The sequence below is a fragment of the Colletotrichum navitas genome, assembly GCF_030913465.1.
Source record: "Colletotrichum navitas strain CBS 125086 chromosome Unknown LY79scaffold_97, whole genome shotgun sequence".
NCBI lineage: Eukaryota > Fungi > Ascomycota > Sordariomycetes > Glomerellales > Glomerellaceae > Colletotrichum > Colletotrichum navitas.
This window is the reverse complement of record NW_026850643.1, coordinates 42,067-66,543: the sequence shown is the minus strand read 5'-3', so window position 1 is coordinate 66,543 and position 24,477 is coordinate 42,067. Positions and strand designations below refer to the sequence as shown.

The 24,477-nt window shown below is 52.5% G+C and overlaps 9 protein-coding genes across 9 annotated transcripts; 6 read left to right on the top strand and 3 right to left on the bottom strand.

Moving 5' to 3' along the window:
* Nucleotides 1-70: 70 nt before the first annotated feature.
* On the bottom strand, nucleotides 71-1,559 carry LY79DRAFT_662934 (uncharacterized protein; the record flags this gene model as incomplete). Its single annotated transcript, XM_060562831.1, has 4 exons — nucleotides 1,225-1,559; nucleotides 791-901; nucleotides 415-508; nucleotides 71-99 (listed from the first exon to the last, which is right to left on the bottom strand). The coding sequence occupies exons 1-4, from the start codon at nucleotides 1,492-1,494 to the stop codon at nucleotides 71-73; spliced, it is 504 nt and encodes a 167-aa protein (XP_060408840.1). The 5' UTR covers nucleotides 1,495-1,559.
* A 2,555-nt stretch (nucleotides 1,560-4,114) lies between these two features.
* Nucleotides 4,115-4,495, top strand: LY79DRAFT_526215 (uncharacterized protein; the record flags this gene model as incomplete). The annotated part of the gene is made up of 1 exon (XM_060555819.1): nucleotides 4,115-4,495. One exon carries the CDS (start codon nucleotides 4,115-4,117, stop codon nucleotides 4,493-4,495), a length of 381 nt encoding a protein of 126 aa, XP_060408839.1.
* Nucleotides 4,496-5,575: 1,080 nt separating this feature from the next.
* LY79DRAFT_526202 (uncharacterized protein) lies at nucleotides 5,576-5,923 on the top strand (the record flags this gene model as incomplete). Its single annotated transcript, XM_060555816.1, has 1 exon — nucleotides 5,576-5,923. The coding sequence occupies one exon, from the start codon at nucleotides 5,576-5,578 to the stop codon at nucleotides 5,921-5,923; it is 348 nt and encodes a 115-aa protein (XP_060408838.1).
* Nucleotides 5,924-7,381: 1,458 nt separating this feature from the next.
* LY79DRAFT_594083 (uncharacterized protein) lies at nucleotides 7,382-8,140 on the top strand (the record flags this gene model as incomplete). Its single annotated transcript, XM_060561643.1, has 2 exons — nucleotides 7,382-7,715; nucleotides 7,776-8,140. The coding sequence occupies 2 exons, from the start codon at nucleotides 7,382-7,384 to the stop codon at nucleotides 8,138-8,140; spliced, it is 699 nt and encodes a 232-aa protein (XP_060408837.1).
* A 966-nt stretch (nucleotides 8,141-9,106) lies between these two features.
* Nucleotides 9,107-12,996, top strand: LY79DRAFT_583821 (copper-translocating P-type ATPase; the record flags this gene model as incomplete). The annotated part of the gene is made up of 2 exons (XM_060560359.1): nucleotides 9,107-10,007; nucleotides 10,061-12,996. The coding sequence occupies 2 exons, from the start codon at nucleotides 9,107-9,109 to the stop codon at nucleotides 12,994-12,996; spliced, it is 3,837 nt and encodes a 1,278-aa protein (XP_060408836.1).
* A 1,407-nt stretch (nucleotides 12,997-14,403) lies between these two features.
* LY79DRAFT_583820 (NupC family nucleoside transporter) lies at nucleotides 14,404-16,369 on the top strand (the record flags this gene model as incomplete). Its single annotated transcript, XM_060560358.1, has 3 exons — nucleotides 14,404-14,741; nucleotides 14,814-16,149; nucleotides 16,205-16,369. The coding sequence occupies 3 exons, from the start codon at nucleotides 14,404-14,406 to the stop codon at nucleotides 16,367-16,369; spliced, it is 1,839 nt and encodes a 612-aa protein (XP_060408835.1).
* Nucleotides 16,370-18,629: 2,260 nt separating this feature from the next.
* LY79DRAFT_569047 (uncharacterized protein) lies at nucleotides 18,630-19,430 on the bottom strand (the record flags this gene model as incomplete). The annotated part of the gene is made up of 1 exon (XM_060559023.1): nucleotides 18,630-19,430. A coding segment is annotated over one exon (476 nt), but the record flags the coding sequence as incomplete, so codon positions are not given.
* Nucleotides 19,431-21,438: 2,008 nt separating this feature from the next.
* Nucleotides 21,439-22,098, bottom strand: LY79DRAFT_416189 (uncharacterized protein). Its single transcript, XM_060553131.1, has one exon. The coding sequence runs from the start codon at nucleotides 22,052-22,054 to the stop codon at nucleotides 21,524-21,526; it is 531 nt and encodes a 176-aa protein (XP_060408833.1). The 5' UTR covers nucleotides 22,055-22,098; the 3' UTR covers nucleotides 21,439-21,523.
* Nucleotides 22,099-22,308: 210 nt separating this feature from the next.
* Nucleotides 22,309-24,218, top strand: LY79DRAFT_526226 (amino acid permease; the record flags this gene model as incomplete). The annotated part of the gene is made up of 3 exons (XM_060555821.1): nucleotides 22,309-22,709; nucleotides 22,831-23,124; nucleotides 23,189-24,218. The coding sequence occupies 3 exons, from the start codon at nucleotides 22,309-22,311 to the stop codon at nucleotides 24,216-24,218; spliced, it is 1,725 nt and encodes a 574-aa protein (XP_060408832.1).
* Between the last annotated feature and the right edge of the window lie 259 nt (nucleotides 24,219-24,477).

Below are 24,477 nucleotides of genomic sequence, written 5' to 3'. Positions count from 1 at the left end.
GCTCAAATCCAAGCTTTTATATGTAACTGTGGAAGGAGTTTATTTGTCAGATAGGCTAGACACTAGCTTTTCAAGGGAGGTTACCAAGTTCTTCCCTAGCTTGAGACGTGCAAAATCAGAGTCGCGATGGTCTTGAACTGGAATGGATTGGCGTGGCCCTCCGGATTTGCAGTTATATATGGTGGTCCGTATCATGATAGGCCTCGGTTCAGCCTCAAAACGCATTTTTTTGCTATATAAGCGATAAATGATACCAATGCCACAATCCGCTTACGAACAACTCATTAACGTCACAGAAATATATAATGGGTTTGAGGTGGAACTTATGAACCCAAACTACTATTTGCAAGAAGACCTTGGGGGTTTGACTTTCAGACGCTGTTGAATAAAATAACAAAATTGGAAGTACCTTACATTTGACAATGTTATTGCGAGCGGTGGCTGGAGCAGGCTCCGTGAGACCCTTGGTTGTGTAACTTCGGGTGAGGGGCAACCCGGCCGCACGGGACTAGATGGCTGTGTCTTTCATTTGAATTTTTTCAGTATCTCGTGCTCTCAAGTCATCCTACCCTAATGATATTTCGAGCCAGCCGAACGGGAAAGGTCGAGACTGGAATGATTAAGATCTTTGTTGTTTTACCTGTACGCTACAAGCGAGAAGAATCTTATGGCGAAAGTCTGCATCTGCTTATTGAACTGTTCTTTTGCCCACATGATGCAGACGAAATCTTTTCATTAATATTTCAGTTTCATCGTAGAAAACCTTCTGATATCTGAAGGCGAGACTCACTTGCTTCATGGATCGATCACGGTTTATGTTATTTTGACTCAATCCCCTACAATTTTGTGTCAACTGGATGGCTGCTTTTGTGCTCTTGTATGATGAACTGGAGAGGGCCGGCTATCGCGGCATGCGCCAATATGTGGGTGCCTATTACTAGAGATCATAACCGACTCTGTTAAAGTGATGTCGGGTTCTTCAGATGGAAAGTCAGTCTGAGGGCAGATTGATGTTGGCGTCAGAAACCGCTGCTGCATTGTTGTTGTCAGGTGATGCCAGGGCTGTCTGTGTAGTCGACTTTGCCCCCAAATGGTCAAACGACCTATTTCAGTGTGAACTTGCATTCGCGACAAGTCCCTCGGTCCTGAAAGTGGCGTTTCACGACAGATTCGTCAAAGCGTGCTAGCACAATGGCTATATTGTCCATAGTTTTATACTTTTACCTCTTGGTACTTTTGCCTTTTTAATCCTACTAAGAATGAAAGCCCTTCATGTTTTGATTTGGTCCTGTTGTTCATGGCAGTACCCGTCAGCCTTCCTTTATGTTTTGTGCAAGAGATAACAACTGTAAGAGTAAGCTCCATCGGAGAGGCCGGTCTAGACCCATTATCTGGGCGAGTAGCACCACGAACACCCAATGTTTCAGTAGGAACGAGGTGATTTGTATGCAAGATAGTCATCATTAACCGACATTGAGAAGGTAACAAAACCATGACCCTATCACAAAAAGCCACGATGGGTAATCGGCCGATATGAACAACGCTAAATCTCTTGGGCTTTCCAATATATGAGCTTTATCCGATAATGAGACTCCTTGGCTTTGTACTCCTATGCGTCTCAAGCCTAAAGCTATTGTGATACCCTTTGAAGTACGCTGCAATATGGTTCAAACGCCCTCGTGGTACGATACATGCAAGCTTCTGGCTCTCATATCACCTAGCTGCATTTGCCTACCTGATCGTGCAGCATCTGCAGGCTATTCGACCGTAACCCTTCAATCGGTATCGGGCTATTGGACTGATACATTGAAGTGGGTGGGTCATTGGTGTCCATTAGGAGCTCGGGTCGCTTATATGTGTCGAATTCGGTCTTGTTACCCTTGCAGCTGAGCTTACAGCCGAAGCTCGAGTTCGGGCTTGGCTATGTGCAACCCACGGAAAGCCACGGCCTTACTGGCATTTTTATAAGCTCGTGCATTATCGTGTAACTTCTATTCGGCATTTGTTCCTGTTTTGATAGTTCGTTCGGGCCCGATGTCTAGGGAGGTGATGCTTACTGAGGAGTTCCCGACAGCCTCGACCGAGGTGGCTTACACATCGATCAAGAACAGACGAAAGAAGGAAACGGGCTAGATTTTATTTGCATGAATGTTCACCCAACCATCAGCCTTCTTCCCTCATGGCGCAAGTTGACAGTCCGTATGTGGCTCTGGTTTATTGAATGTCTAGCGACTGCACAAATTTCTCGATAGCAGAATGTGCCTTGCCAGTGTTACCTGACCCATGCAAAATTATCCAGCTGTGTTGAATTGGTAGGCGTCATTTCTGTTCTGCTAGAAGACACCCGGTCGGACCGCTTACCATTATGCTGTACAAGGCCGACATGGTTGAAGTATGTCCACAAAAGCTCTTATTTCGATTATCCACTTACACAAATTCCATGGCATGATGAACGCTGACTTTTCAACATTTTCAATGATCACTATCAATCATCTTTGGGATTGTTCTCTGAATGTCAACTAAGCCTAGAAAATAAGCTATGCCTCGATATTAGTACCAGAAGCTTTTTGAGAACTTCCCATTAGAAGTACAGTGTCTTCGATGCAATATCCGAGACACCGGATGAAGGCATGCATGCCGTGGCGAGCGACGCTGATAACACCAGGATCGAAAACTCTTCTCGCTCAAACGGAGAATGTTTAGTTCGGTACGGTTCAAGCAAATAGGAGCTCATACTCAGTTCATGTCACCTTTTTGTTTCTGTGGGGGTATATTCGGCACACTGGATTCGCTATTAACACTGCTGACTTGCGTGGTGGCTGTCGGTGCACTAATAAACAAAAACCATCAATCTCCTACTTCACGTTCTGTCAGAGTCATATTGGGCGTATATAGAGTCACTTCGGTAAACTAGAAGACGAGTGTGAGAGCAGACGAGAGTACTATATGCTATTGCGAAGTCAGTTCTTTAACAAAGCTATACTAGCGTACTTGACACTATTATGCATTACGCTTGCTTAGTTTTGAAAATGGGCAACGCAACGGTGTCAGCGACATTCTAGAATGCGCATGGAATACTTCTGAGCAAGGATGAAGCCACTTGCAAGACATCTTGGCTCACGAGCCATGGAAATCGGCTTCACAAATGGAGAAGACCCTCGTGGAATCTCGGATTAAACTACTTCTTGTGACCTTTTACCGCGCCTTGGTCAGGTAGCTTCCATATGGACAGCCAGAAGTGAGTCCTCTCGGAATCACCTGCCGTTACAACTGTGGATCTCTGTCTCGAATTACTGGGTATTATTGGCCGTTCAAGCCATAGGTTCTCTGTACAAAACCGACAAGCTTGGATACACCACGTGCTTATCATTCTCCGGAAGGATGGTGAATGGGGGCCATGGGTTTGACAGTGGCGGCAAAGTATTGAAGTGTGGCAGGCAAGTCGTGTCATCCTTCGGAGTCCACAGGAGTAGCAAAAACGGTATGCGGTGACTGGATCCCGAACTTTTGGTATTGGGCAGCTTTGATATTGAGGTTCACGTGTGTCTTCCTTCAGGGTAAGGAGGATGGCCGCTGTCCGTTGGTGAGCTAGTAAGAGGGTATGCTGCAGAGCTTCGTATAAGACCAACAATGCTGCACTCCTGCATGTCATGAGTTCTTACCACAATATACTAACGAGCAACAGACTACTACAAAAATAATATTGAAGCACGTTCGCCTAAGTCTCGATACTTATTGTCTTGCTCATGCAGTCAGCTTCTAGTCTTTTGTCCTCACTCATATCTTATTTACATTGCCACAAGCCAGCTTTTGTCTCCTCGAATTCGGTTACCCTAGTTCGACAGCAGCCCGAATTTCGAGAGGACTCAATTCTCCTGCAGTCACTTGCAGCATCCTTCGGGAATCGATATCTCTGTGTTACCGCAGCACTCGATCAGCCACGGAATTTGCGCCCATCGTGATCGGTTTCATCGGCTTTCTTATGTCCATTCTAATTATCGTTTCATATATTCTCTGGTAGAGTGGACTCAAAGAGGGAAGAATTACCTCGTACTGCAGTTCGTCAGCCTTCGCAAGACTAGCTCAAAACCTCTTTCCCCCACAAACAGAAACAATGTGCACTTATTCCTATTTACATCACCACCACGTTCAGCCATGCGCCCGCCCTATCGATTATGTGGTCCATTACGAGTTTTGCTTGGATGCTGAGAAGGACTCCGACGGCACGGCCCAGACTCCCTGCGAGCGCGTCTCTTATGATCCGGTCCAGTCGATTGATTTCGATAACCCCTGTGCGACTGGAGGCTGTCTTATGTCGCCTGACTGCAGCTCCGGAAACTGTCGTCTCAAGGAGCTTAACGGACAGTGGATCTGTTGCCAATGCAGCCGTGGAAGCAATTCACTCCGGTGGTGTCGACACAAGATGAAGAAAAGTCCGGATACTTTCTGTTACCACCGTGTCTGCCAAAACTGTACATCAGACACCGAAACTTGACGACCCCACAACAGAAGGACAATTGAGCCAGCCGGGCTGATACATGACCACAGGCTATGACCCAAAAGAGAATGATGAGGGCTATCCAACGAGTGTCTCGGCATCTTTCAAAAGAACGGCACATGATACCGATCTCCATTGTGCGGGTGTCTGATATTCACCCTATTGACTGGCAATTTCGCGTTCTCGGCACCTCTTGGCTTCCATATCCACGGTACTTTAGTCTTCACCTGAAGCTAGCCCTCCAAGAACGGGGCTGTGGTAGTACAGAAGGCTAAGAGAGGCCTAGTCAGGAACGAAAGATCCACCTTGCCAGGTCATGGTCGACAGGTAGATGCGGTCTATTCGTAACCAGCTTTCAGGCTGGCCGATAATCGGGAAAGGCTGGAAGATAGAAGCGAAGAGGCTTGCGAGCCTTACGACACACCAAACACCAGAGACTAATCGACCTATTCCTGTTCCAACTGCATGTTTCATGCCATTGAAATGAGTGACTACCTTGCTGTAGATTTATCACTATGAGGCTGCCAGTGATACTTCGACCGTACCTAGCCACAAGCCCTGGACTGCCGAACTCGGTCCCTGATACATATCACCAACCTGGCTGCCACGTTTTCTTGTCAATAGACCTTAAGACTATTTGATTCCTTGAACACATCATACAATTTACGAGTCAGCCATTTGTACCTTTGTTTATTGAGTCGTTCAGCCTCATTCTTAGTACCGGTAGTATTGCTGGTTCCTGGCGATCAAGCAGGGGTTTCAGTACGGCTATTTCGTCATATGGTCGAGGATCATGGTTCGACACAGCGGGATCCGGGACGGTCTGCCGAGCTTCCCCTTAGATCTCGCCCATCTTCATGCGAATGCTTTTCAACTATAAAGATAGAAACAGATTCCTGGCATTTTGAACTGATCGAAGCTTGTCACCGATATCGCAGACGCGTTTCCTCAAGTTTCCTTGGTTGCGACCTTCAGGGCACAACTCAAATCAGCACGTATTATCAAGTCTTCAAGTCATCTATTACTGAATTCGCACCCCTACAACCACCAAAGTTTCGAAACACAGAACCAGCGGCAATGTGCAACATCATCTCTTACAAGCTGCCGTGTGAGCACGTCCAGACCCAGGTCAACCACTGCTCAAGGGCACCCTCACCTTCAAGAAAAGATCCCTTCAACCGCAAGACATGCAGAGAAATTAGTCAGCGGAACATAACCTTTCCGCCTCCTTCGGGCTACACAATGCCAGAATGCCCTTTGGAAAATTGTCCTTACGAAAAACGAAACCGGTGTTGGAACTGCTGCTGGTGTGGAAAGGGTTGGAACGATGGCGGCAGATGTAGCTGCGTCATGATAATTGACGGGACAGAGTATCGCTGTGAGCATATTTGCTGCAACGCTTGTACTGCCGCTATCGACGGCTGATTACTCAAAGTCCGAAGCAGAGATGAATAGTTGTATGATGGAAGCCACATGATTTAAGAGCTATGTACTATAGCTATTACGGGGTGTGGGCTTAATCTCAGGTTCACTGTTTGACGCTTAATCCATCGGGTAGAAAACCATGCATATCAGTACCGAAATTAGCATTTTATGCGTCATGGTTAGCTGTCAGAAAAATAACTTCATCAATCCTATCCACTAGTACTGATGATCACAAAATGAAAGAGTCTTGAGGGCTGAGAATTGCCGTCGACCTTTGGTAGTCTTTTCACACTTTGATTGTATCTGCTTGTCATTAAAATCTCCTGAACAGTGGTCACGATTATATATCGGGGTATTGTGGTGTCAAGGCAATGACACCGACAAAAGCTTAAACAGAGGCCAACATCAAGATCTATAGATCGACATAGGGTCTTTTGACGGGGTCAAGTAATCAACGCTAGAGAAAATGTCCATCTTCAGCCCCAGATCCTGCACCCTCCCATTTCGATCCAGCCCTAGAGACATTTTGTGACCCATACCACTATCCGTAATCACGCTCAATTTGGCGAGAATGCGATTGGCTATGGCAAGAATCGATGCCATCCTCACCTCCGGTATGGTCTCATGAGTTATCGCGGCACCAATGGCCCAGCCAATACGAGACGGTGATTGTTGCCACACTGTAAGCGAGATCTCAATATCCAGGCCTCTGGGACCGCGGATTGAGCTATCCTTACTTGTTAACTCGTGGAATAAGTTCTCCCATGGACCCAGGGAAGGCGGGTTACACCAGGGGTGAGGTGGTGATCGCCAAGATCCAATACTGGATGGATCGGTATGACACAGACTGCGGCTACCCGTATGGGATCCCCCTCTAACCTCGCCATTGGCATCATCAGGTACCCTTGGCTACACCATGAAGCGGCCTGACTGGCTTCTCGGTTGGCGTTTTCCCGCTCCTGAGTAGGGGTGCAACCCATGGTGCTTACACAGTTCCACTAAGCCAGCATGCGGTTCCGAAACATCAGGTGCTCCAAAAGCAATCAATTGGGACCAGTTGTGAGATCGTGTTGCACAAGCCTCACTACCGGTGGAGTGGTGATGAGAACAGGGGAATGAGACGATGTGATGATGTTCGAGATGGCTGGCGAGAAGAGAAGGTGTGTCATTGATGTAGAAAAAGAAACCAAGTGAGGAGTCAGTGAGTGGGCTAAGCAGAATAGCGACCATTGCAATACCGTAAGTATGGATTGGAAACGTCATGTGGAAGTAATCCTGATCAAACAAGTCACAAGACAGCGTATATAAGATGAAACGCGCTGCTTGGAATCATTGCAAGCCTTTCTCATCTTCGTGGTCTGACTAGCACTGGTCACAACGAACAATATTGAGAAAATCATTTTTATCATCTTATAACCCGCAATATCACGAGCATAAATTCATATCACAACATTCACGATGTGTCACGGCCACCCTCGATGGCATCCTTGCTCACACACTTCAATCAACTGGCATTATTGCCCCTCGGCCCTAATCGATCTCGAAACTGGAGTCGAGACTCCATGCACGCACCTAAGCTACGCTATAGGTCAGCCCAGCAATGCTGACTGCCCCCTTCTCAACTGCCAGTTCAAGGCTTTAGGTGGGACCTGGACATGTTGCCAATGTGGTCAGGGACCCAACGACCAGGGTTGGTGTACGAGGTTGTTGCTAGACCAGGACCCTGACGGGACGCCTACTGGTGCGGCCAAAACATGTGACCACGGCTGCTGCGCGGAATGCACCCGATACTGTAAGTATATCAGCGTCCGATCTTTGCCACTCTACAGTGCAGCTTACGAAGGCTCCCTAGTTCCGACGCGAGAAACAAACCCGGAAATGACATTTGGTGAGCTTCGCAAGGGAACGGCTAGCCGCAAGTTTGGATACAGCTCCGCAGCGCGCTCCCACCGCCGAGGCTCGGCTTTGTCCAAGATCAACGGGTTTCTTCATTCTGACGAGAAAGTTGAGAGCACGTCACTTTCAAGATCTGTGTCGCCCTCAAGGGGCATTGTTTCTCACAAAGCATCTGTTTTGAACAGCACGTCCTGTGGATCACCAACACCTACTAGTCGCGGGCCTACATACAAAGCCGACTTAGAGCACAGCATGAAGAGACTCCGAACGCCCTCTGGAAAAACAAGCAAGAAGGGCCACAAATCACTTAGAGTACGCTAAAAACACTTAGAGTACGCTAAAAACGTCATCCCTGGTTTCTCTCGACACGATTTCATATTACAAAAGGGATTGATGAATAGATTGCCAGTTGTTTTGTATAATTTCATAAAACCTTTGCTAGCAGAAATACATTTTCTCCGGTGCTATACTCGGTTTTTTCCAACCCAGTTGAGTTTTGAGGATGTGTACTAGTAGACTCTCGGTACGTCGCTCCAGAACTGCTTGTCCAAGTGCAAAACTGAGGTACCCAAAGTAGAGGCAGTAGATGAGGGTGCACAGAAACACATGCTTAATAACAGAGTGATTCAGTGGTAAGAAGCCAACTGATATTGTTTCAATAGTCGTAATAATGACATGATTTTGCACTGAAACAAAGTTACACTTCAGTGAGTTCACCACAGCGTGAAGTCAATATAAGCGAAAACTCGATACGAGATAGAATTGGAGGCGTACTGCTGGCCCAGTCATGAAGTGGCGGCGGTGGAACTGCTCCCTCAGCCACAGTGAGGAGCACTTTCAGTTGGCCAGTGATAGTGTGATAGAAACAACAGTACAGCCACTATCAGTTCGGATTATCCGATTAGCCATTGATTCTAGTAGGGATAATAACTTATATGAGTGAACTCTGCTAATTTGTTTCCTCTAAATCATAGATACACAAAGCATAGATGTAATTAGGAAGCTACAAACAAGAGATATTCTTTTACGCAGCCACAGTGTGGCTTGTACATTGGTGATGCCGAAGTGGAGCCTCTTGAGTGTGGCTGAAACTCAAGGCCAATCACCTTCGACCCACACCGCTCATGTGGGTTAAGGCGGCACGTGCCTGCTTCCGAAGCCGACCTCCAAAAGGTGTCCGTCCTTCACTGAGGTGCCATCTCATCTTTGTTTCACGCACGAGGACCACAACACATCATAGAGTTTTACTCAAGACAAAGGGATTATAAGGCGAGAAGGCTCACCACAATGGCTTGTGGATCGGGGTGCTGTAGCCCCCCAAACGACCAGCCTGTCTCTTCAGAGTCTAAGCCCTCATCGACCCCTACTCGATCTAATCATGAGGTTGAGAATCCCTGCAACGATTCGGTTCCTTGCGCTGGATTGGCCGAAACCCCGGATGACTGCTGTGGTGTTGAGGACATGCTTGGCGATGGTCGCGACGAACGGGACGATTGCCAGAAAGGCTGCTGCTCATCGCCATCCGCTTCTGACACCATACGACATGGATCTACCCAGTCAGCTGTTCGAGACTGGCAAGTTACTCCGAAAGTAGATGTCGGCACTTTCGTGAACCCCTGCTGTAGCCCAGCCAGCGACATAACGAACGAGGCCAGCATCAAGGCGCCGGATGCTATCGAGGATCAATTCAACAAGGATGACGGTGAAAAGCAACATTGCGTGGCCAAGGGAGAAACGGTAGACAGCGGTTTCTCTCCCAAGTCCATGTCTCAAGACGGCTGTGAGCAGATGTGCTGTGGCTCAGACGACGATGTCAAGCTAGTCAATGCTTGCCAACCCCAGCTCGCCAATGATAAGGGTGGACGGTATACGCCGCAGCCGTTAATTCAGGAAGATTGCAAGAAGGGCTGCTGCACCTCCCAGATTGGGAAACAGGATGAATGTGACTTGGTCATTGAAAAAGACCTCGACGCTGATTGCTGCGGTTCCAATCCGGAGCCCGTCAATAGCTGCAAAAAGGATTGCTGCTCGTCTTCGACCTTTTCCATAGAGGACGCGGAGGACAAAACTACAAGTTGTTGCGAGGGCAAGACGCTCCCTTGCTGCGACTCAACCTGCATTGACCGCCTCGCTCTTCGCGAATGCGCCAGCAAGATGGCCTCGCCAACTCCCCGACGCTCGCTCACAGGTAAGCACTTCTTCCCGGAATCACATCGGTCGCACATCTGATGAACCTTGTAGCATCTGCTGGCGACGACGATTCTTGCACAGGCGGCGAAGGCGGAATACCGTGTCGTAGCCACGCACGTACAGTCCGCCAAACATACCAGGCTAAGCTCGAGGCATTGGGCTGCATCTGCCGGGCCCTGCTTGCCCTTGGGCAAGAAACATGCTGTGTTCCCCGCGAACGACCCGCCCAGAAGCTCCTAGGCCCTTCGATCAAACGGTCTGCATCTCGTACCTCTACCGACACACGTTGTGCTGGGACAGCGGCGACTGTTGCCCGTGGTTCGAATGCACGTACCGGAGGAAAGGAAGGTTCCCGTTCCGTAAGCAATATAGCCAAGGGCGATGGCTGCATTGATGGATGCTGCGCCAAACCGAAGGTTTCAAGCATCGCGGCACCCTGCGCTGATTTTTGCTGCGAGGCCAATGATTCGGAAGACGCTCCGACGGGAACCTTTCAGCGAGTAGCCAACGATGCGATTGTTGACGTTGAGCATGGACTATCAGGAGACGAGCATATCATTCTCAGTATTTCCGGCATGACTTGCACTGGCTGTGAAACCAAACTCAGACGAACACTCGCCACTGTCAACGCCGTCAAGAACCTCAAGACTAGCTTAGTGCTGGCTCGCGCCGAATTTGACTTGGATATGCGAGCTGGCTCGGTGGCCGAGATCATTAAACACCTTGAGAGAACAACCGAGTTCAGGTGCGAAAAGATAAACAGCCAAGGCGCCAGCATCGACATTCTCACACCCGGCAACCCTCAGGAGTTTATCAACCAGCCGTGGCCAGAGGGTGTCACAGACATCCGCGTAGTAGACAAGACAAGTGTCCATGTCGAATTCGACGCAGAAATCATCGGGGCCCGTGACCTACTTGACAAGGGATGGGATACTCCCGTCAGGCTGGCGCCGCTTCGCGCCGACCCCACGTTGGCAGCCGGGAGTAAACATGTCCGCAACATGGGATTCACCACCTTGCTTTCGATTGCCCTGACCATCCCCGTCCTCGTCATGGCTTGGGCTCCTCTTCCCGAGAGGGATGTTGCTTACGGCTCCGCATCTCTGGCACTAGCAACTATCGTACAGGTGGTCGTGGCCGGTCCATTCTACCCGACGGCTCTGAAGAGTTTGGTCTTCTCGAAAGTCATCGAGATGGACTTGCTGATTGTTTTGAGCACAAGCGCTGCGTACATCTTTTCTGTCGTGTCCTTCGGCTTCCTCGTCTCTCACAACCCTCTCTCGACCGGAGAGTTTTTCGAGACAAGCACACTGCTCGTCACGCTCATCATGGTCGGTCGATACGTCAGTGCCCTGGCGCGTCAAAAGGCCGTAGAATCCATCTCGATTCGGTCGCTGCAAGCCTCTACAGCGTTGATTATTGACCAGTCAAGCAATGAGAAAGAAATCGACGCACGCCTCCTCCAATACGGTGACATTTTCAAGGTTCTGCCTGACTGTAAAGTTCCGACTGATGGGACGGTGATCTCGGGCTCCTCGGAGCTTGACGAGTCCATGATGACCGGAGAATCGAAGACAGTCGAGAAACATGTTGGTTCTGCGCTGATTGCCGGGTCTGTTAACGGTTCCGGCACTCTCAAGGTTCGCCTTGCCCGCCTCCCGGGCGACAACACCATCAGCACTATCGCCTGTATGGTCGACGAGGCCAAGCTCTCTAAGCCCAAAATTCAAGACATCGCCGATCGAGCAGCGTCATACTTCGTACCAGTGGTTGTGACCATAACGGCCGTAACCTTTTCAATCTGGATCGCCGTCGGCATTGCTATCCGCAAACAGTCCAGCTCCGAGGCGACAATCCAGGCCGTTACTTACGCCATCACAGTTCTAATCGTATCCTGTCCATGTGCTATTGGACTGGCTGTCCCAATGGTTATAGTGATTGCAAGCGGTGTTGCCGCGGAGCGAGGTGTTATTTTCAAGTCTGCCGACAGCATCGAGGTCGCTTATAAGACCTCACACGTCGTCTTTGACAAGACTGGAACCATCACCGACGGGAAACTGACCATTGCGGAAGATCACTACATCACTGATGATGCAGAGTCATCCAAGTCCTTGATCCTCGGCCTTGTTGGTAGCATCAAGCATCCCGTGTCTGCCGCTGTCGCGGCGCATCTCAGGGCCAGCGGTGTATTGGCCTCCGCGGTACCGGACCCCAAGACCCTGACTGGGAAAGGTGTTGAGGCCCTCGTTTCTGGCCGTAGAATTCAGGCAGGTAATTCGCGATGGCTCGGGTTCTGCACAGATCCTAGAGTAGAGCCCATCCTCTCCAGGGGCTACACAGCATTCTGTTTCGCCATCGACGGTGCCCTAGCTGCGGTGTTTGGCCTTGAAGATTACATTCGACCTGATGCCTTGGAAACCATTACACTACTACAGAACTCCGGGATTGCGGTTCATGTGCTCTCTGGAGACGACGATGGCGCCGTTCGGGCAGCTGCTACTCAACTGGGCATTCCTGAGACCAACGTCCGCTCTCGTTGCACCCCGGGGGACAAACAAGCCTACATCCAGACGCTGCTGTGTCCTCGCGTTGGAACCAACACCCACAAGTTTCCGAAGAGGAATTTGAGAGAACCAGTCGTCATCTTTTGTGGGGATGGTACCAACGACGCAGTTGCACTGGCTCAGGCTACGATTGGCGTGCACATGAACGAGGGCACCGACGTTGCAAAGTCCGCCGCAGACGTGATTCTTTTGCGGCCCAGCCTGGCCGGCATCCTCACCATCATCAGCATTAGCAAGAAGGCAATTCACAGGATCGCCTTCAACTTTGGCTGGAGTTTCGTCTACAACCTGTTCGCTATCCTCCTTGGGGCCGGGGCGTTCGTCAACGCAAGAATCCCACCCGAGTTTGCGGGCCTGGGTGAACTGGCAAGCGTGCTGCCCGTAATTGCGGCTGCAGTTCTCTTACGCTGGAGCAAGGTTTAGCCCAATCGAAAACTAGACGTATCGAACGATGCGGGACGGCACACTCGAGAGAGGGTGCGTGGCATTCCCAGGGGAGGTAGGTGCCAGAGGTTGTGCGCCGGTAGGCAGATGTAACATCTGGTGCAGGGAAATGGTGAGGCCGTTTAGAACATGAACTCCTCTTGATATTGTGGCGAGATGTGTAAGTGGAGGCGGCATTATCCAAATGTTATTAGGTCAACCACAACCCTCTCTCGTCTGCGGTCTCTTACTGATATCCTTGGAGACCCCAATTGTCAACTGACTTTGTCTCAGTTACCTACTCCACATTAGTATGGAGATACAGGCAAAATAGCAGTGCAGGGGCTGGACATCAGGATTAGGCTTGACCGTGTTCTCGCCTGTAATTCCACCCTAACCCTATGATATTCCGGCAGACCAAGCTTTGGTCGATTCGATTACAATATACGCAATGAAAAGCCCCTTCGACGCCTAGCCCAACGCTTTCATGGAGAAATCGTAGGCTGAGGACATCTTCATCACACACTTACTAAGACCCTTGCAACATGTGTGGTAATGAGATTACATAATATAAATGACTGGACGCGTGGCGAAGTTAAGGTTTACGCCGCAGCTCTGCAACTTAAAATATGTCTTTCCGCCAGCGACGTCCATTCACACTTTGATGCACCATTCCAGGAATTGCATTTTCTCGAGTTGCACAATCTGTCTTCCTATGAAGCGTCTTCTTTGGCTGGCTTTGGTGGGCGAACAGCACATCACTGGGGACCCCTCGTTGAGAAGCCGAGGTACAACACGCCGTCGACCCTTGCGGAGCTTTTCGCGATACTCTAGCTTGATCCTAGTTGTGTAGACCGCATTGTACTCGTAACTGAGTCCAGATTGTGTAGCGCCGCACCCCTATAACCTTGAATGGAGAAACGGGCCGACTCGGGTCAAGGCGGTTGGGTGCAACGAGAAAACTGCCGACATGCGTGAAACGATGTCGATTCTCCACAGAGCAGGGCAGCCGGACAGGTTGACAGGTGGGTGGATGGATGTATATATACCAGTACCTATAAGCCAAGGTGATCGTATGACCGGATTTAGCCTGTGTCTCGCACCGTTTAATACTTGCTAGGTACTCGGCCAACTCAGCCATCGACGGGCCGCCATCGTACTCGGTTGATCGTTCAACACCGGTGGCTCATCACTCGGTGGGTACATTGCTCGCACTGGCCTTTCCCCTCCTTACATCATGGCCTCATCGTGCTTGGATCGCCACCCGCGGTTAAGGTGACGATGGCCCGCTATTACTCCCCACAACTACCAAATTTTTTCTAAAAGGGGGGGACTCATTCACCGAAACCTCGACCTGCTCACCACCTTCTCATCGACATCTTGTGAAGGGTTACGGCACAAGCAATCATGCATTCCGCCCCTACAGCGTCGCCGGGTGGTGACTGGTCTGCCACCGAGGTCAGCTCCGAGAAGCACGGCAGGCCCGAGAACGACGTCGGGGCCGGCGAGTTGGAAGTGGGTCGTGCGCCTCTCCCGAAGGGCGTCGAGATGGCAAAGCCGTTGGCCAAGGACAGCGAAGCCGCTGCCACGGCCGCGGCCGCTGACGCCGACACGAGCGACGTGGAGGTCGGCACCAACCAGACGGACTCGATGCGAGACTCGAAGAGCAAGCGGGCGAAGTGGCTGAGGTTCTACCGGAAGTTCAAGCTTCCAATCCACGTCTTCGTGTGGATGCTGTTCACGGCGTAAGTTTTTATCTGTTGAGATCCGCATGCTCAGATGCCTTGGGACAGGCATCGGTTGACCAATGCGAACAGATGGTGGATTGTCGGCCTCGTCTTCCAACGCGACAGGCTCGGCTGGCTGAAGCCATTCCTGGTTTACCTCGCCATCACCATCCGGATCGTCACCCTCTGGCTCCCCGCCTCCGCCGTCATGGTGCCCTTGCGCTTCGTCTGGATGCACACCGTCGCCAGGGTCTACGACCTGACGCCCAAGAAGCTGCACCAGCCTCTCGCTGCGCTTCTCACCATCGGCGTCTTCTTGGTTGGGTCCATGATCCCCGAAGAGGTAGGAGAAAACACCCGCGCCAGCCGGGCCATCTCCCTCTTCGGTCTGCTACTTATGATCGGTCTCCTCACTCTCACGTCCCGCGACTGGAGGAAGATCCCTTGGCACACTGTCATCGGAGGCATGTTGACCCAGTTCATCATTGCCGTGTTCGTCCTCAAGACGAGCGTCGGCTATGACATCTTCGCCTTCATCTCCGAGATGGCTCGTACGCTCCTGGGATTCGCCAAGGACGGACTCGAGTTCTTGACCGACTCGGAAGTCCCCACCCGAACGTGGTTCATCATCTCCGTCATCCCGGCCATCATCTTCTTCATCTCGCTGGTCCAGCTCCTGTATCACTGCGGGTTGCTGCAGTGGTTCATCAAGAAGTTCGCCGTCTTCTTCTTCTGGTCCCTCCGCGTCTCGGGCGCGGAAGCGGTGGTGGCCACGGCAACCCCGTTCATCGGACAGGGCGAGTCGGCGATGCTGATCAAGCCCTACGTGCCGTATCTCACCCTCTCCGAGATCCACCAGGTCATGACCTGTGGCTTTGCCACGATTGCGGGGTCTGTGCTGGTGGGTTATATTGGCCTCGGCCTCGACGCGCAAGTTCTCGTCTCGTCGTGCGTCATGTCGATCCCGGCCAGTATTGCGGTCTCGAAGCTTCGTTACCCCGAAACCGAGGAGAGTCTCACAAAGGGTAGCATCACGGTCCCCGATGACGAGGAGAAGGCTGCAAACGCCATCCATGCCTTTGCCAACGGAGCCTGGTTCGGTCTCAAGGTGGCCGGCATGATCGTGGCCACTCTCCTTTGCATCATCTCGTTTGTCGCCCTCATCAACGGCATCCTGGGATGGTTCGGCAAGTTTTTGGGCATCGACAATCCTCCGTTGACGCTCCAGCTCATCTTGGGCTACGTCTTCTACCCGGTTGCATGGTGTCTTGGGGTCCCGAAGCAGGACTTGCTCGTTGTGGGAGAGCTCATTGGCATCAAGATCATCACGAACGAGTTTGTCGCCTTCAGCTCGCTTTCGAGCAACGTTGAGCCCTATATTTCCATGTCTCCTCGATCCAAGCTTATTGCCACGTACGCTTGCTGTGTAAGTAGCCATTCTGGGACTCGTTATGGAAGCATTGCTAATTGTGCGTACCTAGGGCTTCGGCAATATCGGATCTCTCGGCACGCAGATCGGCGTCCTCTCACAGATCGCCCCGGGCCGTGCCGGTGATGTCTCCCGCGTTGCACTGTCAGCCCTGTTTGCCGGCGTTCTATCGACCCTAACATCTGCTAGCGTTGCTGGTATGCTGTACACTGGCTAGCTCCGGAGTAAAGACAGCAACCGACTATCAATAGACAGACAGATACACGTGAAAAAGTCCCTAGGACACTAGTGTAGACCTTTTTTTGACGTGATACGCATCACTGAAGACAAGATCTTAACGGATCACACCCGTTCTAAAGGGGGCGCGACTCTTCAAACTTGTCATTTCTCCGCTTTCATGAAGACGCAGATGCGTCGCCTATGAGATTGGCCAAGCCGGTTCGGCCTCGCTCAATTGAGACCAAGGCGGACGGGTAAGCACGGAAAGCACAGAAGCTGCTGATGTATGTGTCTTGGCTATGCACACAGCCCGGCTGGTGTCTTGGAGCACGGTAATCTCTTTGGCTCTAAATGAGTGACTAGCGGTAAGGCTTCCTCACGCGACAATTATGACGGCGATGGTAGAGCCCTGTTTGCCTTACATGGCGGGGAATTTGATCTTCTAGCCGATGCCCGGCGTTGCAGCCGAGACCAGGCTCATTTTCAAGATTTCCAGAGTTCTTTGCGCGGCAACGCAACCATGGCCGAGGCTGATTCCGCCCAGCAGTGGGTGTTCCGGTTAAAACAGCCCATGGTGTGAACTGCAAGTCATGTCCGGCGGTAAGCAAAAAGGGAGTCCTATAGCCGAGAGACATCTCGAGGTCTACTTGACTTATGCTGCTGTCGTTTTTGTCTTTGAAAAGAGACCATCCCGTAACCCATACCCCATACAGGCCATACCCCCCTGATTAGATTTTTGCCCAACTTTAGGTTCGTCTTTTCACGCAATAAACCCTAGAGAGCACAGATGGCGCCAAAGACAGTTTGGTACTTCAATGGGTCAGAGCGTCCTGTCAGATTATTGAGTTCTTACGGTAGAAGAAGCGGGCTAGCATGGTTCCGTCAAGAATGTGAACCTCTTACGTGAAATTTACCACATTGCTTCCGTCCATTACCCCATCGCTTCCCTTTCCCCAACTGTGCGCTCGTCGATAAGCCTCGAAAGAGCCACAAAATCTCTGGAGAAACGTCTGGGCATGCACGTGGTAATATCGTCGTGCATTTGTACTGCCATGTGTAAGCTTTCTCTGGGGTCATGTTGGGCTGTCATTCTTTTTCTTCAAGAGAGGGGGGAGAAATCTGGGGGGCGAGGCCGGGGAAGAGGTCCACCACCCATCAACCTGTTCGAACGAACACACCTGACTACCGGTAACTCTAAGTTAACCTACTTAGGAGAGAGCTCAATTATGAGAGTGACGGAGGGATTATGAGTAGACTACATGGTATGAGGCGAAAGCGGCGATGGAAACGCTAGAAAACGCATGGAAGGGCATCAAACCAGCGGCAGGCCGGGAGCTGGGCGAGGTGCATTAACGGGGGGCTAGCAGCAGGCACTAGACGTCCCAATGTGCATCGAGAACCGCGGGCCGCCGCCGTGGCTAGCTGGAAATGTGGTGACAGGGGATACCGTGGGCAGGACGAGTCCAGATGTTGCTCCAGACATGCAGTGAAGGTTGATTCCACTGCGGCGACAGCGTTACTCCAGCGCGGGTCGAGCAAGGTACACACATTTGGGCGAAGAATTGCGAGAGAACACCAACTGGCGTCGAGAAGCGCCCGAACCCAAACTTTGAGGTTCAGTGCTCAGCACTCCGTACAAGAACACGTATAATTCGTCGGGTTCGGGTATGCAAGAATGAAATGCTGCCTTGGTTGATAAAATACCGCATCTAGGGGCTCTTGGCAAACAGTGATTCGGCAAGATATTGGACGCCCGCAACACCACGCCAGGGCCACCGTACCGCATCCATCCAAAGGCATGTAGGGCTGGGCCGGCCGGGCGGTATCGTGACGGAAGGGAATTCGTCACGAGTTGATCAAACGGGCACTGACCGTTGACCGCTCACCAGTGCGGTTCAGGTGTATCCTTGCGTCGAACCCACCCAAGATCCCACAACTTGAGGGGTTGCTCTGACGGCAGAAATTGACAGAACATGCTTCGGGAATTAAAGCTGGGTCCCTTGAAATAAAGATGAATAAGATTCGACTCGGCCACTCTCTCTGTTAGTTTCGCGAGCCCCGGACAGGGACAGGTATCACAACTTGGAAACGGTGCTCAGGGTGAATAAGAAGGGAGATATAGGGCATAAAAGATACAAGGACGCAGTCGGCTTATCCGTTCGAGGTGGTCGGCGTGGAGGAATGGGGATTAGAGCGAAAGAGACAGAGAAGAGAGTGTGAGATCAAGGCGAACTGGTTAGCCAGAATCAGAGGCTGTGCTACTAGAAAGGCCATTCGCGCGATATGCGCGCGGGAGGTCTATTAAGCTTGCTCGCAACTGGATGATATGATCCCCCCTCGGTACTGGTTCCGGCGCTGTGTCGTGACTCGTGGTCAAAGTTCAGGGTCGAACCCGCCTCGGGTCCACCGCTGCAGTGCATCACCAGCTTGCACCAAAGGAAGGGCTGACAGTCTTTCAGCTACCTATCCGTGATCTAATTTGCTTTCATCAGCTGCCTAGGGGGTGGGACGCCTGGCCCGAATGTTGAGAGTTGCACCAAGTCTGGAGACGCTGGAATGTTGGAGAGAAGGGCTTCCGACTATTTAGGAATAGCTCCCGTGCGCCAGGGCCGTGTTTTCGCGCCGCCAGGTATCTTTACTCGCTTCACAGGCTGCCGGATTGTTCTCACCGGCGGGCGGGCGCGGGAACATTCCAAGGCTTCGGGCGTTGGGCGAGAAGAGACAGAGTACGAGGTACGGAGTACTCGAACCGTCCCAAGCCATCTGAAGTGGCCCCTCCATCAGTGGACTAGGCCAGGGGCGGTCAAGGGCGAGGATAAGCTCGGCCAAATCCATGTCGTTCTCTATGGGAACGGGGGGGCATTGTGGAGGAGATAAGGGCCTGCTTATTTGGGTCAGAGATAAACGTCTTGGCGGGGAGTGAGATACCGGCTCTGAATGGCTGTATGGCCGGAACGAAGCATGAGATGGAGAAAGCGGCCAGGGGGTGGTGAGGGGGGAACAGAGTGCAGTAGCAGGGAAGATGGTGGTGGCGGGAGAGAGGCGAAGATGCAACATGTTTCTAGAACGTATGATGGAGAAAGCAGACTGGCCTTGGGGCGCCATATTATCAATAAGCGTTAGTGTCAGCTTCGCGATTAGACTTAATTTCGGCCCCGGACACCTAACAGAATCACATAACCAATACGTACAATGCCTGGGCTTGCCGTATGGGTTGCATCGCGCCATGCCATGCCGTATGTTTAGGCGTGTCCGACGTCTCTGCGGAAGACGCAAGGCAGAAAGAGCTGAGCAGACGCGCCCAGGGCATTCTTCGGTGAGACACACTCTCGGGAGGGAGGGAGAGGGAGATGGATGGATGCTGGGAGCCCTGCCAGTATGAGGCGTTCTGCCCGCGGCTTTGGTCGGCTATGTGGGACGGACGGGAGCGAACAACAGATGGCGAATCTTGGACGTTTGCCAGTCTTGTCAATGGGGTGGCGTCCTCACGCTCAGGTTAGATGTAGCAGCCATCACCCGTCGGGAAGCCTTGGCCTGATCACCGAGTTGAGTGGCCTTGTCTGAGCTGGTCTAGTCTGTCTGACTTGGCCTGGTTCGGTGCAGCGAGCTGCCAATGTCAAATATCATCATCCATTTCCCCCAATCTGCAGGCCGACGATTTCACTGGCAGATACGGACATCCCGATGTCTAGTCAATCAGTCGCCGGGTTGTCTCGAGGATGGTGTTCTTGGCCTGATCCGCCATGGCCAACTTCGCCAACAGGCTCTCCCAGCATCCAGCCAAAGGGTTAATTCGGCGAGCGAAGAGCCTATCTGCGCACAAGCCCTCGCGCCGTGATTGGCGAGAGGTCTGAACAGTGGCTTGAGGGTGGCCCCGCAGACTGCCCGATCGAATGCGCCCCTCGCGTGCGTTCTGCCTCTACCACGTAGCCTTCTTCGAGTTGGCTCGAAGGGAGAAAGGGGGACAAACCCCACGCTGCATGGCGAAGTGAGACGGGGGAGGTCGACGTCCTCAAAACGTCCCGTTTCTGTCACTCTTCTCACGTTTGCGCCAGGCTGACCGAATGTCCCGTGTCTTACCAGCGCAAGATGATGCCAGTAGGCTGGCATTTGGCTGTTGGTTGGCTCATCTCTCTAAAGAGGGGTTTTCAACCTATTTCTTTCTTTTTTTTTTCTTCCCCCAAGAAAGTATGAATAGGAGGGCAAAGGTCAACCTTGGCTAGTCGCCCCAGAGATAAGCATCGCATGGTCCAGAGAGCCCCTGTCACGCAACATGCAATATTCCCGTGTGCTACCATGAAAATTTCCATCACCGAATCTCTTCGCCTGCTGCGCTGGAGGGTGCCACCTTGTCTCCGGGCCAGTAGAAGGAAGTCTGGCAGGCTCTGGAATCCCGCGCTGCTATCCATTGTCTTGGTGTTTTCTTGGTAATACCACCCATCATGTCCGCCTTGAGCAAGGGCCGTGTCGTCTCGTCTTGTCAGGTACCTCGGGGCTTGACCTATGTGCTTGTCACATCTATCTAAGCTTTTTCCAACTGCCCACGACAGTGCGCAGATGAGGGCCTTGAAGAGACTGGGCCGCTGGGCGTGTCTGGGCAGATTGTTTCCAACTTCCGTGGGGGGGGGGGGGGCGGGGGGGAGAACCCCAAGTCCACGACTCGCGGGCACGAGTCGACGATACTTGGCGTTAATGAGTGACTTTGGTCGCCAAGTATCTTCTTTGCCCTCTCCCCTCATCGCCTTGATCTGATCCCAGCGCGTTCCCCCCTCTCAGAGTAAGAACTCTAGTTTCTCATGATGATATCCGCCAAGGCTGAACCAGCGCTGGATGCACAGCCTCCTCTCGTTGCAGTGTCCAATAATACCGCGAGGCATCACAGACGGACAAACTGCACCGTTTTGTTACTTTTCCTCTCCTTGCGATACGGTCTGCTGCGGGCGAACCCTTGCCACATTCTCCCCCATTCGTCCCATACTGGTCTCTGTCTTTCAGCCCCGGCAGACACGCCATTCCGTCCCTCCCCCCCCCCCCCCTCCGATAGGTCACCCCAATCCCCTCACTCAACCTTACGCAGTATGAGATCGCCTCCTTCAGCCAGTGCTAACCCTGTCAACTGGCGCTAACGTCCGCGCCCGGTGCCCTGTCTCTACTATGTATTCCTCTCACTCTCCGCAGTATTGCACGTTCGCGGCACAGAAACCTTGGATGCGGTTCGGACTGGTCTCCGTAGCCTCCGTAGATTGGCCCGTTGAGGACTTGCATGCCTGGGTGCTGAGTCGCCGACACAAGAGAGATGCTGAGAGATTACGCGTGTAATTTCTACAGCTAACACACGTCGCTGTCTTCGTCCGTCGCTTTCCAGGCAAACCACCCGGTGACGCCCACAGGGATCACCCTCGCCCGGCCTACTATAAGTGTCTTGGCGTATGCCGCCTGTCTGAGGTCCCCCAGTCTGCCTGCAGGGCTCCACCAAAAGAATAGGACCCCCATGCAAGCTACAAGCTAGGCCAGGTCCAGCCCACGAACCTGTGAGGGAGAGAGAGTGAGTGAGAGAGAGAGAGAGAGAGAGAGAGAGAGAGAGAGAGAGAGAGAGAGAGAGAGAGAGAGAGAGAGAGAGAGACATGGGGGTGGGATGTGTGAGCGACATAGAGCTTGGGCTGACAGTTGAACTAACGGGCATGCAAGCTGTAATCACGTATGACAGCCCGTCGCTGCTCCGGTCTCACATGCGGCGCCGAAATTTCTTGATTAAAGAACGTCTTACCCCCCTCCTCCTCCTCCTCTCGCCAGACGTGATCCCTCTTCTTCCCTCTCCATCCCTCTCGCTCCTAGAGCCGTCTCTCCTGTGAAGCACGCGACTCCTCTCCTGCTTCCCAACCCAGATTCCTTGCATACCGTGTACGACACCCCCCTCCTCGTCACGCGCAAGTAGCCATGAGCGAAGGCCTCGTCAAGAGGACGTCCTCCTCGGAGGGCGCCCACGATGTCGAGAAGACGGGCTACCAGACCCAGACCTACGATACCGACAATGTCCACATCCGCGGTATGGAGACCAGCGAGGAGACGTCGCTGCATCGCGGTCTCAAGGCCCGCCACATCACCATGATTGCCATCGGCGGCGCCATCGGTACCGGTCTCATCATCGGAACCGGCAAGGCCCTCGCCCAGGCCGGCCCCGGCTCCGTCTTCATCTCGTACACTCTCATCGGTTTCATCGTCTTCCTCGTCATGGCTGGTCTCGGTGAGATGGCTGCCTGGCTTCCCATCTCCTCCGGATTCACCGGTTACGCCTCGAGATTCTGCGATCCCTCGCTCGGCTTCGCCCTCGGCTGGACGTAAGTAGTCCCAATAATCCCCCCCTTCGGAAACACTGCCTGCCTGCCTGCCTGCCTGCCTGCCTGCCTGCCTGCCTGCCTTTCCCCCGCACATGCGCTGACCCGGCCGTCTGCCTCACAGTTATTGGTTCAAGTACATCATCGTCACGCCCAACCAGCTTACAGCCGCCGCCCTCGTCATCCAGTACTGGGTCCCGCGCGAGACCGTGAACCCGGGTGTCTTCATCGCCATCTTCCTGGTCGTCATCGTCGCCATCAACTACTTCGGTATCAAGTTCTTTGGCGAGTTCGAGTTCTGGCTTTCCAGCTTCAAGGTCATCACCATCATCGGCGTCATCCTCTTCTCCCTCATCCTGGCCCTGGGCGGTGGCCCCGACCATGACCGCAAAGGCTTCCGCTACTGGCAGAACCCTGGGTATGTCTTCCAAGTGCACCCGCATCACCAGATAGTTGTGCCCGCTGACTAACATTGTCTCAAGTGCCTTCAGGGAGTACATCGACACCGGCGCAACCGGTCGCTTCCTTGGTTTCTGGTCTTGCATGGTCAACGCCACGTTCGCCTACCTGGGAACCGAGCTCGTCGGTGTGACCGTTGCCGAGGCCCAGAACCCCCGCAAGACCGTCCCCCGTGCCATCAGGCTGACATTCTACCGCATCTTGTTCTTCTATTGCTTCAGTGTTCTCCTCGTCGGCATGCTCGTCCCCTTCAACTCCCCTGACCTCGCCTTCGCCACCAAGGCCCAGGCAGGCGCCTCCGCTTCGCCTTTCGTCGTCGCTGCCAAGCTCGCTGGTGTCCAGGCTATTCCCGACATCATCAACGCCTGCATCTGCATCTTCGTCTTCTCTGCATCCAACTCGGACTTGTACATCGCCAGTCGTACCCTCTACGGCCTGGCCTCTGACGGCTCTGCCCCCGCCATCTTCAAGCGCACCGACAAGCGTGGTGTTCCCATCTACGCCCTTGGCTTCTCTGCCCTCTTCGCCCTACTGGCCTTCATGAACGTTTCCAACGACTCCAAGGCAGTTTTCACCTACTTCGTCAACCTTACCACCATTTTTGGTCTGCTGACCTGGATCTCGATCCTCGTCACCCACATCTGGTGGTGCAGAGCTCGCAAGGCCCAGAACATTCCCAACGAGGTCCTCCCCTACGTCGCTCCCTTCGGCATCTGGGGATCCTACGGCGCCCTGGCCCTCTGCATCATCGTCGCGCTCACCAAGAACTTTGACGTCTTCACCGGCGGCAACTTCGGCAAGGAGAAGTACAAGACCTTCATCACTGGTTACCTCGGTATCCCTCTTTATCTCATCCTCATCTTCGGCCACAAGCTCTACCACAAGACTCGTGGCGTCAAGCCCCACGAGGCCGACTTCTACACCGGCAAGGACATCATCGACCGCGAGGAGGAGGAATTCCTGGCTCAGCAGGCTGCCGAGAAGGAGGCCAGAGGTGGCAAGCAAGGCAAGCTCGGATGGTTCTACAACACCTTCCTGTCCTGGCTGTTCTGAGCGGAAACAAGACTGTGTAATGCTAGAAGGGGTGGGAGGGAACTGTTGTCGTTTCATGAATATCATGTCCTGCGAATATACCACGGCGTGTTGGGTCCGCCTAGTCGTTAGATATCCCAATATAAACCAAAGATATTGTCTCACGTTGTCACCCGTTCAGATGAACTGATGGTTTTCAAGCCAGCAACTCCTTGGGTGTGTGTGTGTGTGGTGGGCTAGCGTGAGCTTCGGAAAATCACGGCTTTGTCAAGGCAACTCG

Excerpts from the sequence above, each read along its gene's own strand:
- LY79DRAFT_416189 (XM_060553131.1), bottom strand. The coding sequence starts at position 22,054 with ATGCCCGTTAGTTCAACTGTCAGCCCAAGCTCTATGTCGCTCACACAT.